Consider the following 17063-nt stretch of genomic DNA (forward strand, 5'->3'; position numbering starts at 1 on the left):
CCGGAGAAAAACCAAAAAAAAAAAAAAAAAAAAATCTTATCAATCCCAATATACAAGTTAATTCTTAAAAATATGAATCAGTTTGAAATGTTTAAATAGCCTTGTTACAATTTTATTTTAGGAAAAGTTTTTATTATCCTTTTACATAACTTAAATGATCACATTACGATGCATCTGAGTTAGAAGAGGAATACTCCAGCAAAATAAAGTTTTCACTACTCGCAGAAAAGATACACTTAAATGCTTAGTAACAGCCAAAAATATTCTTACTACACTTGTGAGTTCTAACAAAATAATACAAAAGTGCTATATAGGATAATGTGACATGACAGAACAAGCAGTTTGATATATAGACGGCTACCTCAAGATGTTTATTTCTTTTTGCAATCTCACTTGGTATTTCTCCATCTTTGGTTTGTAGCATTTTATTAGCTCCAAGTTCCAGTAACTTCAAAACTACGTTTTTATGACCCTGACACGCTGCCCACGTTAAAGCCTGTAAACAGGAGGAAAGTTTAAAGAGTGAAGTGGCTAGGAAACAGTCTCAGCAGCATTATGGAATAAAGGAGAAAACATAATTAACAGAATGATGCAATCTCTTCATTTCACAATATAATGTAAACATATTTCCAAAGCTGTATTTGCAAAGCGGACTACAATGCTCATTGATTTTATAGAACCAAAGAAGGTTTTACACAGCTACGTGATGCTATAGAGCAAGATGATTTATCTGCCAATCACTGAAATGTTTCCTACAAAAATGAGTTCTTATGTGTGTTTGAGAACCCAGCTGTTACAGCTTCTTCTGTCAGGAAAAAGGACTGAAAAATCAAATAACCTCTGTTTTTCTTTCAGTTTTTTTCTGTTTTTCACTAACAGTGACTCTGTCCCAGGCCTTCTATAATGACTACTTCATAAAACTCTTAGTAATAACCAACCAAAACCCACCTATTCTTATAGCTTCTAATAAAAATATCAATGTTTAAAAATAAAACGGAGCATTAGAAAGTGTTTCTCACAGTGTAACCATTCTCATCCTGGGCATTAACGTCTGCTCCATGAACAACAAGGAGAGCCACGACCTGAGGGTGGCCGTCGCGGGCGGCGTACATGATTGGAGTCATGAGTCTCCTAAGGAAGAGGAACAGAAGAAACACTTGCATTAATGCTGCCATTAACAACTATGCAAAATTATGAATTTAATCATACCCAATACCATCAATACTGCTGTGAAAGCAAAGAAAAAGAAAAGCTTTTAGCAAACCAAGTAATTTAAAAATCCAACCTTCCAGAAAAAGGAAAATGTAAGAGGTAACAGTTAAAAGTACTGAACACTTACATAGCACCCTCTAGTGAAGAAACATAAAAAAAACACTAAGCCATGCTTTCTAACAGGTTCCATTAATTTATACATTCATCTAGAAAATTAACAGAGCTGGTGATATAGCTCAGTGGCACAAGCACCTGTCTGGCAAGTATGAGGTCCTGAGTTTGAAGAAAGAAAAAGAAAATTAACAAGTGTACACACACTATGTTTATGCTGGAAATATAGTGATAAATGAGACCAGGTCCTTGCTTCACTGGATTTGCTCATATTAAATATTACATTTAGCAGATTGAATAAATAAAATTTTAAATGAAAAACTCTTTCTCTTATTTCTTAATGCATTATGACTCTATTTTAGCCTAAGATGTAAAGGACTTGCTTATTCTAATCCAAAAAGAGATCAGTCAAATAATATACCCTGCCAAATATTTCCAAGAGGGTAGGGGGGAGGATAGTGGTTTCTCTGTAGTTTACCATTTCTCAAAATAAAAGAAATTTGATCCCTGTACTCCTGAAAGTTAGTCTGCTTCTGGGCCTATTCTCTTTTTAAACATAGAATATACATTTATTTTAAATTTTTATGGATACGTATTTGTAGTACATGACTGTATTTCTCACAGAAAGTTGGTGCATGTGCGTAATACATCTCACATTCTTTTTCGTTCCCTCTTTCGCCCTCCTTCCGCCTCTTCACCTCCTTCTCTTTGGCAAAAGATCTACTTCCCTAGCTCCTATTACGTACCTTTTATTTTTTTATTTGTATTTTGGCTTCCTTGTATAAAAGATGTACAATAGTTAAGCTAGTGTGTCTGATTTATTTCACTTAACATCATGGTCTCATGGTGCATTCATTTTTCTATAAATGACTCGTTTATCTTTTGTGGCACTCCATTTATATAAATGCTACATTTTTGAATCCAATCATTTGCTGATGGATATATAGGTTACTTCCCAGATTTAGCTACTATGAACTCTGGTGCTATAAACACGGGTATGCATGCATCTCTGTAACAGGATGTCTTTACCTCTTTCAGGAAGATAGCTAGAAAAGAAACAGCTGGGTTAAATGGAATTCCTAGTTTCAGTTTTTTGACACATCTCCATCCTGAATTCCCTAATGACTGTATTAGTTTACATACCCACCAAAATGTAGAAAGAGGGTTTCTTTTTCTCTGCAGCCTCACCAAAATTTGTTATTTGATTTCTTGATGATATCCATTCTTTCTAGGGTAAAGCTGAATCGCAATGTTGTTTTAATTTGGATTTCTCTAATGGCCAGAGACCACTTTTTTCACGTATTTATTGGCCATCTATCATTCTTCTGAGAAGTGTATATTCATTTTACACTTCTCAGAAGAAGTGTAAACTCTTAGTAATAACCAACCTATTAACCAATAACCTATTTTTATTATTTTTTGATTTTGTGCTTTAATTTTTTGTGTTCTTTATGTATTCTAAATATTAGTTCTGTCTGAGGAAAAGCTGGCAAAATATTTTTGTATTCTGTAGGCTGTCAATTAACTACTGTTTGTTTCCTTTGCTGTGCAGGAGTGTTTTAACTTTTTTGGGCCTATTCTAAAGGACATTAGAAAGATTTTATCAGTACCATTTGGGCTGATTTTAACACATGGTCTGTTTTAATGGAGGTCTGATATTCTAGGCTTGATCTTTCTGAGTCATTATGAATATCTGAAAACAACTACAAAGAACAGGCAAAAAAAAAAAAAAAACCAATTTCATAATTGTGATCTGACTAAAAAAAGTTTGTTATTCACACTTCTATTACCTATTAACAGAATAGTTCTCTGTAAGACTTGTTAGCATAGGTATATCCTGAATCTGATCACTTAGTACCAACGTCTTTGGCATAGAACAATTTACATGTTTATGTTTCTTCTATTTCCTAACACAATGTTTCATTTGAAGTTATATGCTAGTAGGAAAACAATTGCTCTTTTACCATAAGTAGTTCCTATATAATGGCTGTATAAAGAATGGTAATCTTTAAAGGGTGGAGAGTCAATTTCCTGGGTAACATATATATAAAATCAAGTCATATAACCAAATTCTTCACTGTGTCTACATTAGACCTCTTGATGTCTGGCCTCCGTTCCACTTCTGTCCACAAAAGTCCAAACTGCTCCTCTCAATCTCTCCTATTTTAGGGAGCCACCACTGAACACATCACTCAGGCGCAACACTCAGATCGTTTGTGACCCGTCTCTGTCACTCCATACCGAAGTCACCAGGACGTCCTCCCGACTCTCCCTTCAGAACACACGCTGCACCTGAGCACTTCTTGTCACCCTGTCAGCCACTGCAGTAGCCCGGGCCATCTCTGCTTTCTCTGCTTTGTATTATTACAACGGCTTCAGATTTGTTCTTCATGCTTCTACTCTTGGCCAATTACAGTTTACTGTAATTACTTAGAAATGCAAAGTTGTTTTCTTTTCAAGGGAACAATGTTGCACTGGTTTCTGACTCCACCAACAGTAAATTTGTAACAGGGCCTACTTTAAAACATAGATTAATTCATTTCTTCATGCTATTCACATGATACCATCTCCAATGTTGCATAGCAATTTTGATAGGAAAAATGACAATTCTCCCAGAAGTTTTTAGATCTACAGAAACTTGTAACATCTGTAATTTCTTGACTGCTGTCTTGGTTACTTTTCTCACTGCTGAGACAAAATACTTGATGTCCAAAGTTAAAGGGAGAAAGGTTTATTTAATTCATAGTTTGTCAAGGTTTAAGTCTATAATCGGCTGGCTCCAAGGCAGGATGGCACATGGCAGAGGGGGAACTGTTCATGGCAGTGGAAGACAGCAAAAACAGTGACAGAGAGCAAGACAAGCATCTTTCTGTCCCGTATATTGTATGCAGTGTACTGGAACTAGGGTGGTGCCAATCCAATCAGTGGACCGATCCAGCAATAACCTACTGTTAATCCCAGCACCTGCAATCCCAGCACTGCACTATGAATCAATCACACACTCCAGATTCAGTCTCTTTTGAAAAAGCCCCATCTAAAAGGGCATAAGGCTTTGGGGGGACACGTAGACATAAACCGTAACAGCTTGTAGTTAAATGAAGCAGCAATCTCACAGACTCTTCAAGGGAATTATAAAACTGTGTATTACCTGGCCTACCCAAGCGGAATGGTAATTATCTGTACTACTGATAGTATTCTAATGCCAATTTTTATCTTACTTCCTAAGTCAATGTAAAGAATTCTTCCTTCAAACCACTGTTACTTCCTTCTTTTCTCTCCTTCTAACACACATTCTGCTTTAGCAGAAATCAATGGTTGTTTGGACTCCTCTTTTCCTAGCACTTAGTCACGTTCTGTCTTCAATACTCTTTTCTTCTCTCAATACAAAACCATGCCAGCATGTCACCTAGTCTCAGGGCTTTCACTGTCAATTCACCTCTTAAAATTCTTAACATCACACCTATAAAAATCACTGTACCTCTTGGGCACCTGCAGCTACATAGCACTCCAGCTTAATATTAGACTTAAATTTTATCTTCAGGTCATGAATCCCGAGTTTTCCTTCCTCCTGACGTCCCATACACAAAAAACAAACTCTGGCTGAAAAGCCTTTTCAATTTTCTTCTTGATGAGCTTATTTCTGTTCTATCTGAGGATTTATTTTAGAAGCTAGTATGTCTCCCAATTCTTTGGGAGAAAGAAAAAACCAAAAAACCTTTGTTCTCCTTAGAGAATGTCAAAATAAGTGCTTAAATATGTTTATTTCCCCTTCCCATACTAAACTAAAACCCAGCAACTATTTTACTATGCAGTCTTTCTTTTCCCCTCAATATACAGTATTCAAAGACTTTTTCTTCCCCATAATGTGATTATCATTATCAATCTTTTACTTGTTTCCATATCTTTCCAAATTTTGAATTCAAACATCACATTTTAAGTTCCAAGAAATCTTATTTACTGTTTATTTAGATCTCATGAATTCTTAATTTTAAGTTCAGTTTTCATTATTTTCCTTTAGTAATTTTATGGTATTAGGCAAATTTTTAAATTGCTAATCCTTTTCCTAGTTGTTATGGTTTCATTTCTCTTCTGCTTTTTAAAAAATTTTAAGAAACTATTGGTACATGATTGCAGTACATAATAATTACATTCATGAGGAGCTGGTACGTGTACATAATGGGTCTTCTTTTTTATCCCCTCCCACATTTGTCCCTTCCCCTTTCCTCTACCTCTTGATCCCCTTCTTTTTGGTAAAAGATCTCCCTATTTCCAATGACCTATTTTGCTCTTTATTCATATTTTGAGTTTCTCATATAAAAGAAACCATGGAAGATTTAAACTTGTGTCTGATTTATTTCACTTAAAATTATGTTCTCAAAGTGCACCATTTTCCCACAAATTATTCAGGTTTCTCCTTCCTTATGGCAGAGTAGTACTCCGTTGTGTATAAGCGCCACACTTTCATTATCCATTCATCTGCTATGGACATAGAGTTTGCTCCCAAGATTTACCTATTATAAACATGGGTATGCATGTATCACTGTAATATGGTGCCTTTAATTCTTTTTGGAAGACACCTAGAACAAGAATGGCTGATTTATTTATTTGAAAACTCTCCATACTAAGATAGAATGGATAAATACACAATAACAGATTCAAAGTTTCTCATACTCTCTGCTTCCCTATATAGATGTTATATACTGCTGGATATAAAGTTAGATGGCTACTTCTGTACAGGAACTGTCTTGATAGATGAATTTTCTCTTTAGTAAATAACATTTAGGATTTTTTTTTAGTACTTTTTTTAGTACTATATTTTTAGTACTATTCATGTAATGTGTCTGTGTATTTTAATTTTTATGTAAAAGTACATGTTTTATATCTCTACCTATTTGTATATAAATTTTTCCATGCACCCCGAGGATCTCTTGGTGTCTTCATTTTGGGAATATTCCTTACCATCATTAGTTCAAATACAGTACACCTTCCATCTTCTCCTTCTGGAACTCTTATTAGACAGATGTTATGACTTCAGGTACAGGTGTCCATGCCTCTCAGCCTTTCCTTTCCACTCTTCATTTGTTACACTATGTGTTGTATAAAGATGATTTCTTTACATCGCTTCCAGTTTACTAATCTGCTCTTCAGCTGACTACTGCTATTTTACACATATACTTAGCTTTAATATTCAACATTGGCTTTTTCATAATCCATCGTTCTGGCTTTGTAATTCCTATACGTTATTTTGTGGAGGCAAATCCCTCTTCTATTCCTCAGAAGAATACATTCTGCTTTTAGGATTCTCTTATTTTTTTCTACATTTGTAGGATAAATTACTTTTTTTTTGACTGTTGCCTCTATTTCATGATACGTACATTCTCCAGATTTTAGTGGTTTATGGCTGTGCACTTACCTTCTGGCCTACCACGAAGGCCTCCGAGAATGGAAGAATCAAGTCAGCAGCCACGACCCTGCCGTAAGTAATGTTTCTGGGAGTTGTCAGGGTTCTCATCCCTCCCTTTCTCCCACTCTCCTTACTTCATTCCCTCTGGGCTTCCCTGTTTCTTTCACACTGTGTGTATGTGTTGCGGGGGGTACTGGGGACTGAACCCAGGGCTTTCACTTGAGTTGCATCTCCCACCTTTTTTATCTTTTTATTTTCAGACAGGGTCTTGCCAAGTCTCTGGGTTGCCCAGGAATCTGCAATCCTCCTGTCTCAGCCTGTAAGAGTGCTGGGATTACAGGCCTATACAGTCAGACCTGGCTCCATCTGTTTATTTCTTTAGAGTTACTCCCATATTCCAGAGGTAATTCCCTTTTTTGTTTTAAATAGAACATTATTAAAATATTTTAACACCCGAATACAAAAAATTTGGTAGAGGAAGAGGGCACAATTTTAACATATTCTCAATTTAGTATCTTGAAGTCATAAAGCTACTTTTCAAAAATTCCTTAACATTTTTCAGAGTTTTTCCTGAAATTGTAGAATTATTTGTGAAGTTAAAACCATGGGCTTATTCTCCAAGTAAGATGTTTACTTTTATAAATGCTTAGTCATCTCAGCCAACAAATGACAGGTCTAATCCATCCTCCATTTCACTCAATGTAGTTTTAATTTTTTTTTCATTTAGGTCCTTCCTATTTCTTGTATACTTATCTCTAGATATGTATATTTCTGCTCTTTACAGTGAGCTCTATAATCTCATTATATTTTTAAACTGGTCATTATAGGCAAATTGGAAATCAAAACTGGCACATTAGCACTGAAAAACTACTCCATTTTATGCTTATTATTTCTAACAGTGTCTGAATTGATTATCTTGGGGGTTACCAAGTATATGATCAATATAATCTTAAAAATTATTATATCCCCTCTTTCCTAATTAAAAAAATAGCTTAATCAGAGGCAACAGAGTTCAAATGGTTTAGGTCACTGGTCAGCAAACTGTTTTCGTAAAGGACCGAGAGTAAATCTTTTAAGCTTTGTGGTATGAGAGCATGTCACAACAGCTAAACTGTTTCTGTAACATTAAAGTCGCCACAGATGGTACATAAACAAATGAACACAGCTATGTTCCAATAAAACTTCCCAAGTCTGTCCAATTGTGGTTCAGAGTATAAGCTACAGAGTCAGTCTGTCTACTTTCAAATCTAGCTTGAGCATTTATCATCTGTGTAACATTGGGCAAGCTTCTTAAACGCTGCCTTGGGTTTTATATGTCTGTGTAAGAATCATTTTTACATTTGTGGCACCTACATATGATCTTATACTCTATGGTAATGAGATAATAATGTTCAGTATGAACAGAACCAGGCAAAAAGTAACTGCTCTGTCATTATAAATTGTTTTATTAACTAGGACTCATTTTCTCTTCCTAATTGAATTGCTTGTTCCCAAAAGAATTCAATAGTTCCCCAGATAATAGTAAAATAAAAACTGCTCAAAACATGAATGTGTGTCTTGTACCTGGTATCAATGTAAATGGTGCTGGTGTTTTTCCATTATGCGTAAGACTTGTTTGGCTTCAGATGTATGTTTATGAAATAAAGAACTATCTATCTAATCAAATTTTACAAAGGTTGTATTTTACACTTTGTAAAATGACTTTATGGCATATGTTATAAAGACAACCCTCCTTTTAAAAAAGTCCCTTGACCTATTTATAAAGTTGTTTGAACCACTTTTCCATAGTTGACATAAATTCCATTTGGTTACAATATTAATCAGTTAATCTGCTGGTAACATTATATTTGCTGAAACTTCATTAAGAAGTAAGGATTTTACTGCATCTATTGAGATGATCAAGTTATTTCTGTCTTTGGCTCTGTATTACATTTATCAATTTGCATATGTTGAACCACACCTGTATCCTTGGGATGAATCCAACTTGGTCTTTACAATTTGTTCCATCCCGTTTGCCAGTAAGTTATTCTGAATTTTTGCGTCTATCTTCATTAGGGAGATTGGCCTGTAGTTCTCACCCATTTGTAATAAAATCTCTACAGAGGATTGGAATAGATGGTCTTTATCCCAATCTGATAAAAGCCATCTATGACAAACCAAGATCCAACATAATGCTAGACAGTCAAAAACTAAGAGCTTTCACTCTACAATCAGGAACAAGACAAGGATTTCCACTATCACTGCTTCTATGCAGTGTAGTTCTAGAAACATTAGCCAGAATAATTAGAAAAGAAAAAGAAAGAAAATGAATAAAGGAAAGGAAGAAGTTAAATTATCATTATTTGCAGATGATATGATACTGTACATAGAAGACCCCAAAAAACTCCACCAAGATTTCTGGATTTAATAAGTAAATTCACTCAGGTAGCTGAATATAAAGTCAACATTCAAATATCAATACTATTCCTGTATACAAATAATAAACTCACTGAGAGAGAAATTAGGGAAACAATCCCTTTCACAACAGCATTGAAAAAAATGAAATACTTAGGAATCAACTTAACAAAGGAAGTAAAAGATCTCTATGATAAAAACTACAGTATTCTGAAAAAGGAGATCGAAGTGGCTATCAGAAAATGGAAAGATATCCCTTGCTATTGGGTAGGAAGTACCAACATAGTGAAAATGGACACACTTCCAAAACTGTTATACATATTTAATACAATCCTAATTAAAAAATACTATTAGCATACCACACAGCACTAGACAAAACAGTCCGAAAATTCATTTGGAAACAGAGGAGACCTAGCATAGCAAAAACAATTCTAGGCAACACAGGTAAAGTAGGGGGCTTCACAACCCCTGAAATTATACTATGGAGCTACTGTGATAAAAACAGCATGGTACTGATGCTCCCTCCCCCAAAAAAGCCAAAAACAAACCTGAGGATCAGTGGAAGAGGTTAGAAGATGCAGACACAACTACAAATACACTTAGCCAACTTATCTTTGACAGAGGAGCCAAACACCCCCCTTGGAAGAAAGACAGCCTCTTTAAAAAATGGTGCTGGAAACACTGACTTTCCATCTGCCAAAGACTATAACTAGACCAATGTCTATCACTATGCAACAAACTAAAATCAAAATATATCAAAGACATAAATATTAAAACAGAAACAATGAATCTGCTGGAAGATAAAATAGGTAGAACTCTTTAAGACAGGTGTAGGTAAAGACGTTATGAATGAAATCCCAACTGCATGCAAAATACTACAAAGAATGAACAACTGGGATCTAATCTTACTAAGAAGCTTCTGCATAGCAAAAGAAATCATCAACAAAGTGAAAATACAACCCACAGAGTGGGAAAAAATTTCATAGCCAGCTTTTCTTCAGACAAAGGACTATCTTAGAACATAAAAAGAACTGAAAAAAAAAATCACACTCCGCAAATTTAAAGACCCAATCCAAACATGGGCATCTAAGATGAATATATACTTCTCAGATGAGTAAGTATAAACAGCAAACAAATATATGTAAAAGATATTCAACATCACTGGTCATTCAAAGGATACAAATTAAAACAAAGCTGAGATTCCATCTTACTACAGAAAGGATGGCTATTGTGAAGAAATCAACCAGTAACAAATACTGGAGGGGAAGAGGGGAAAAAGAATCCTTCTCCACTGTTGGTGGGAGTGTAGACTGCAGAACCACTGCAGAAATCAGGGTGGAAATTCCTCAAAAAATTAGGATTAGATGTCTCATTTGACCCAACTATTCCCGTTCTTGGTATTATCCCAGAAGAATTAAAAGCATCATATTGCAGCGAGATATGCGCATCTATGTTTACAGCAGCACAGTTTGTAATAACTAAATCTTGGAAACAATCCAAATATTCATCAACTGATGAATGGATTTCAAAAGTGTTTTCCTTTTAATACAACAGAATACTGCTCAATCATAAAGAAGGATAAACTTGAGACATTTATAGGTGAACAGGTGGACCTTGAAACCATACTTCTAAGTGAAACAAATCAGATAAACATGTAAATACTGCATTATCTCTAGTGTGAGAAACTGAAAATGTAAACAAGAATAAAATTGTGTAACGGATATTGTAAAATAGTAAGAAACTGTTCAAAAGGAAAATGGTACCTAGGGAGAGGGGAAGGGAGGAAAGGAAGGGAAAAGAAAAAATGAGAAAAGGATAAAATAGAAACAGCTTTGTAAATAAGGAGCAGAAGAGAGATTGAAGGGAGGCAAGTGAAATGGGAAAAAAAGAGAATCAAGATATATCATGTACAAATGATTTCCCTATGATTAATGTGATCATTGTTTATATTTAAACTGTATTAATAAACTTAATAATTAAAGAAACAATTTAGGGCTTTTGTATCTATGTTCATAATTGAGATGTATGCAATTTTTTTGGTGAATAATTTTTTAAATTGAATTTCAGAATAAATATTACGTTTGCTTTACAAAAGAACTGAAAAGCTTTTTTCCCCTATGTTGTAGAACTATTTAGAAAGAATCAGTATAAACTATTCCTCTCAAGTATTAAAGAACTGAAATTATTAAAAGCTCTGAGTTCAATTTTTTTTGAAGTTAATTTTCTGAAATTTTTTTCTCTAAAGGTGGATAAAAAAACACAACATAAAAAATTATTTAAAAGCATAAACCACTCCCCTAGATATGGCATTTTCAATATACATATAAAACTGAAAAATACAATATAAAAAAGATCTTATAAATCAATAAAAAAGTAGACCATCAAATAGAAAAACTGCAAAGGATATAAGTAATTAATAGATAAATATAAGTGGTTAACTAAAATGTAGAGGACTAATCAATTAATTACGGAAAAACAGGCAAACTAAAATGAAGCATCAGTATTTGCAAATCAGACTGGAAACTGAAAAAAAATATCTAGTGCTGTCACTAGCATGCACTCTCAACTCTTCAAATATTGCTGAGGGTAGAATAAAGTTATTCAAATTTTTCAGGGGACAATTTATAACACCTATCACAATTTTAAATATGCATACATATTTACTGTAGCAAATCTACTATAAGAATGTGTCCTGTAGAAAATCTATGCAAGATGTCAAAGACATATGCTGTAGTATTTTCTGTAACCCTAAAAATCTGGAAACAGTCTGAATGCTGTTCAATAAAATATTGGGTTAAACAATGGTATTACAGCTATGTAACTATTATACTCAGAAGCATATCTAAGCATACTGGTGAGTCCATGAAAAATTAGTTAAAAAAGTGAACTGCAATAAAATGTAGAGTATAATCCTATGTAAAAGCAATAAACACAGAACAAATGAAAAACCCTAACCCACAGAAGAAATTCTGCAACAGTACTTAATGACCCACTGTAGATAAGGAGAAATGGGAGATTTTATCCTCTGTAACACATATGACTTTTCAAACCCTAACAGGAATCTTTTTATGGTGAGAATTTTACACAGAAATTAAAAATTAAAAACCCTATCTTGAGTTATAATGGAGCCAGTGCTCTTCAAACTCAGGCAAAGAGAGTTTTATTCGCAGCTCTGAATACACAGTCTGTGGTTCTGGCAAGACCAAGACCCGGCTCCAAACTCATCTGCACCAGGCGGCCACAGCAGCCTCCATAAAGTACTTACGTCCAGCAGCTCTCACAAGAAAATCCCCATTTTCTCACCATGGATGATGGTGGTTGTTATCTAGCTACTGCCTAATGCAGACCCCTTTTCTACTCTAGTAGTGTTGTGATTCGGTTGCACTTTTGCAGTTACACCGTTTACAAGTGCCTCAACAGAACATGCTCCTTCCTCCTTCCTCACTGACATCCACCTCCCTCTACACTACATATTCATTTTTGGCGTCTTTAGCTGACTTCAATTCAAAACAGGGAGATAAATCTCTGAGAAGTCTCACTTGTCATCTATATCTTAGTTAAGTTTTCCTATTTTATGTTTTTACGGATACCCACCATCTCTTACTATGCTGTGTCTATGATAGCCATTTTCTACTGTCAAATTCTTACAGCACAAACTAGCTCTTCTATTTTCTGTCTTCTAGTGTCTAGCATATAAGTGTTTAACAAAACCCAGTTTAATTTACTAGTGATATTATGTAGCTTGTTGTTGTTGCTTAGAATAATAAAGTTTGCATACATTATGTAACCACAAATAAATTTTTTCTAGATGACACAGAACATTTTATTAGTTTTACTAATTTTATTAGTCTTACTTTCTAGTTATTTCATTTCAATAAATCCTCCACTAGAGGGCATACAAAGAAAAACAGGAACAAAACTCTCAACTTGACAATATTCTTTTACAACGACTTGTCCCTTCTCTATACCAAGATTATAATTGGTTGACTTGTCTTCATGTCACATTTTTATTCATACTGTTTCCAATCTGCTTAAAACAGTCAGTTTATAGCTGGAAGATTAATGAAACAACCATGATAAAGAAGTTTTGTTTTCTTGTGGTGCAGGGGATTGGACCAGTTCTACGATTCATTAGAAAAGACTGTCTGGCCTGCACTGTTTAAACTTATCTTTCTTATGTAAGAATGTATCTTTTACTCCTGGAGAAGGAATATGGAGAAAGGGGGACTAGTAACAGTTGGGACTAGTTGGCAGGAAAAATGCCAACACCTTGAGGCAAGGACTTTTACATATACAGCCTACAGCACCAAAGATCTAAGGCCCAAGGAGAGATGTATCTAAGAGCTGTATCAGCTGTCTGAAATACATTAATAATGTCCAGGAAAATGGAGTAGAAACCATTGCTCCGATTGTTCAAATTATACACTGATTTGCCTGTCCTGATTTGAACTGTCTTCGTACTTTTTTTGTACGTGCATATTGTAACAGATTGAATCCAGGGCCTTTCACATGCTAGGCTGATGATCTAGTGTTGAATACATCCCTAGCTCTTATTATTTTGAGACAGGTGCCCAAGCTAGCAATGAACTTGTAATCTTCCTTCTTCAGCCTATCCCAGTAGCTGGTATTAGAGGTATATACCAACACCCATCATCAAACTATTTTTATCTTCAGCCCTTTAAAGAGGAAACTAAGCAACATTAACACTGGACTTCTGTTATAAACATGATGGAGTAGGTACTGAAAACAGAATCTACTTTATTCTTCAAGCTCAAATGCACTTTGATTTTCTTAAACCAGGATATAATGTACCAGAAATCTTGCCAATAACATCAATAAAATTAAAAGTTATACATTAATATTAGAAAGAACAAAAGTATCTATTGTGCAGATGCTATAAAGCAACCAAAATTTACCTTAAGAAATGAGCTCAGCTACAAGACTGACTAAATTCTCCAAAAATGTGTTTCTGTGTGTGTACATAAAATATGTTATTGTTTTATTTATATATGTATATATATACATTCCTACATAAGAAAATACAATAAAATATTCTATTGTTGCTATTACAACAAAAACAGATTAAACACATGGAGAGTAAAAAAATCTGGATAAATACAAAGAAAACTATACCATGTGATATTATAGCAAGTTGCTAAGAAGAGAAGACACACATCAAAAATCTTTAAAAGTAGAATAACTTACAAGGATCAGTAATAGAACAAAAAGCTGACTTTTCAATAGTAATAGTGGAGCCAGAAGACAACAAAAAGATAGCTTTAAAGTACCAACAGAAAGTAACTACTAACCTGAAATCCTCTATCCAGTGAAAATGATTTTCAAAAATATAAACTAAATAAAAATGTTTTTAAACAAAAAGACCTTATCTCCAACAGATGTTTTAAAGAAAGGTTTTTAGAAGGAAAATTATGTTGATTAAGATAAGAATATATGATAGAATGAAAAACACAAGATGAATATGTAGGTAAATCTAAATAAAAGCTGATGAAAATAGCATGTATTAAAATGGTAATAATGAATTGTGCAGCTTAAAATACAGATTTAAAATATACAACAATAGTATAAAGATGGGTAAAATGGTAAATGGAGTTAAAACATTCTAAAATTCCTGCATTATTCAAGCAGCAGTGAAAACATTAAGTTATAATAGACTCTAATAAGTAAAGAGTGCATGTTATACTCTCCAGGATATAATACACAATAATAAAATAATAGAATAATAAAATGATAATCTATGAAAAACAGAATGAATAGCAAGACAGCAAATGGTGTAATAAAAATATCTGATTAATCAAAACAATAAAAATTTTAAAAACACTGGCTAAATGAACAAATATATCAGTGTATATATAAAAGCTAGTGGAACAAATATTTTAGTGAGTGGAAAACTATTGCTAATAAATTTGGAATTAAAAAGGAAAACTATATATTGTTTACTTTGAAACAAATGCACACATAAAGACTGAAATTAGATGAAGTAAGTATACAAATGCTAAAGAAAGGTAACCTATCTATACCAATATTAGACAAAGTATACTATGAAGTAAACTTTATTAGACATGCAGAGGAGAACAATTTGTAAAGGCAAAAGATCAACACATCAGTGATATGGCAGACTTAAACATGTAAACAAAAGTTGAGTAAAATAGTAACGGGCAGAATGAGGAAGCAAAATAGTAGTTACTTAGAAGACTTAAAGTACACAAATAAACGGCTTACTAACATATTTAGTATGATCTGTTTCTAATCACAACACTTTTCATGCCAAATATGTGGCCCCCTCCACATCAACCAATACCTTAACAGCTGGGTATCCTACAATTCAACTCAATTCTGATATTATCTACCTAGAGTAGGTAGATATTATCTACCTAGAGTAGGTAGATATTATCTACCTAGAGTTGGTAGATATTATCTACCTAGATCTGATATTATCTACCTAGAGTTGGAGGCCACCAAGTAAAAGCTCTTCCCCTGAAGTCTGTCACCACTTCAGATGGCAAATGTATGTCCTAGGCCTCTCATACTTGAGACTATCTATATATACAATGGAGTTCCTACAGCCTCTTCTTTAAATTTGGTAATTTATTAGACTGGCTCACACTTGTCATAATTCAGTGTGTTCACTGAAGATTGGTGAATTTTATATCGTAAATTAGTTCTCAATTAGAAAGTGGAATTAAAAATATTCCAAATGATATTGTATAGAATACAAATTTGAGGATGTATGAATATGCAGATGATCATGTTCATAGTTTTAACCTGGGCAGGAAAAATACACACATATTAGAAGACTGTGGTTACTTGTAGAAAAAGATGAAGAGAATGTAATTAGGGAGCTACAAAAGGACATTTAGCCATACTGCATTATCTTATTAAACATATTTAAGGAAAAATTAGAATAATTTCAAAGATTCTGTAACTTACAGATTTGATATGTTACCACCTACAAGAACAAATAAAACATGAAGAATTCTTAAAATCTATTCAAAATTCTACAGCGAAAATGGAATATAGGAGGCAAAAATTCTGATTTAAACCTGTGTTCCTTTATAAAATATTTAAAATGAAAACAAGATCTCAGAAAAATTCCTTGCTATTTTAAATAAAATAATTTAACCAGCTGAAAGACATAGGAGAAGTAATAATCAACTATGTGTTCAGGAAGAACAAAACCTTGAATAGTAATTATGAGAACCACCAAAATTTTGTTACACTTTTATCTATTTCATAAAAAATAAAGGAAGATCTTGTTAGGTATTTGAAAAACTACCAGGCTTCATGGAATTTAATGAAAATTTAAACTGCATATGTGCTAAAACATCGAAACATTTTAATTGGTTTGTGAAATGGAACAGTTTACTACCTTCTCTACATAAAAACAAAAATTTTAAAAAGACAAATTTCAGTGAGGGAGGAAATAAAATATATTTTTCCCACTCAACCTAGCAAACATTATTTAACTTATTTAGCCTTCAACAATGGATGATGAAATTTATGACTCTGAATACTAATCTTCCTCTTATGTGCTTTGGCAATATGTCAAATTTTCATTAATCATTTTGGAATTACACCTTTACTATAATATGCATACTGCTTTCTATAATTCTGAGTAACAAAATCTTATGTGTAAGTTTTCTATGTAGGTGATTTACTTCTGTATTTCCTTGTAAAACTACTACATTGTTAATAAATATTCCTGGTATGTATTTAGCAATAGAGCCTTAACTAAAAAATAAAGGATTATTCTTTTTTTTCTTCTAAACTAGTGCTTGTGCATGGTTAAAGTACAATTCTTTAATGACATTAACAGTTTTAAAAATTGTTATATTTACACACAGCACATTTTATAAAAGCACACTATATTCCATGTGGCCATCACAAGAACACAACCAAGTAAGTCAAGTAAGTTTCCTTATCT

General features: G+C 33.6%; 1 protein-coding gene across 1 annotated transcript in view; it reads right to left on the reverse strand.

Moving 5' to 3' along the window:
• The window catches only part of Asz1 (ankyrin repeat, SAM and basic leucine zipper domain containing 1), a 59960-nt gene that overhangs the window by 28917 nt on the left and 13980 nt on the right, over positions 1-17063 (reverse strand). The window contains exons 5-6 of the mRNA XM_005388135.2: positions 1020-1131; positions 362-496 (exon numbers count right to left, since the gene is read on the reverse strand). Coding sequence (XP_005388192.1) covers positions 362-496; positions 1020-1131 — 247 coding nt within the window. The remainder of the gene's footprint in view (positions 1-361; positions 497-1019; positions 1132-17063) is intronic.

This window comes from Chinchilla lanigera, unplaced genomic scaffold, assembly GCF_000276665.1.
Source record: "Chinchilla lanigera isolate Chin_1 unplaced genomic scaffold, ChiLan1.0 scaffold00031, whole genome shotgun sequence".
NCBI classification, from domain to species: Eukaryota; Metazoa; Chordata; class Mammalia; order Rodentia; family Chinchillidae; genus Chinchilla; species Chinchilla lanigera.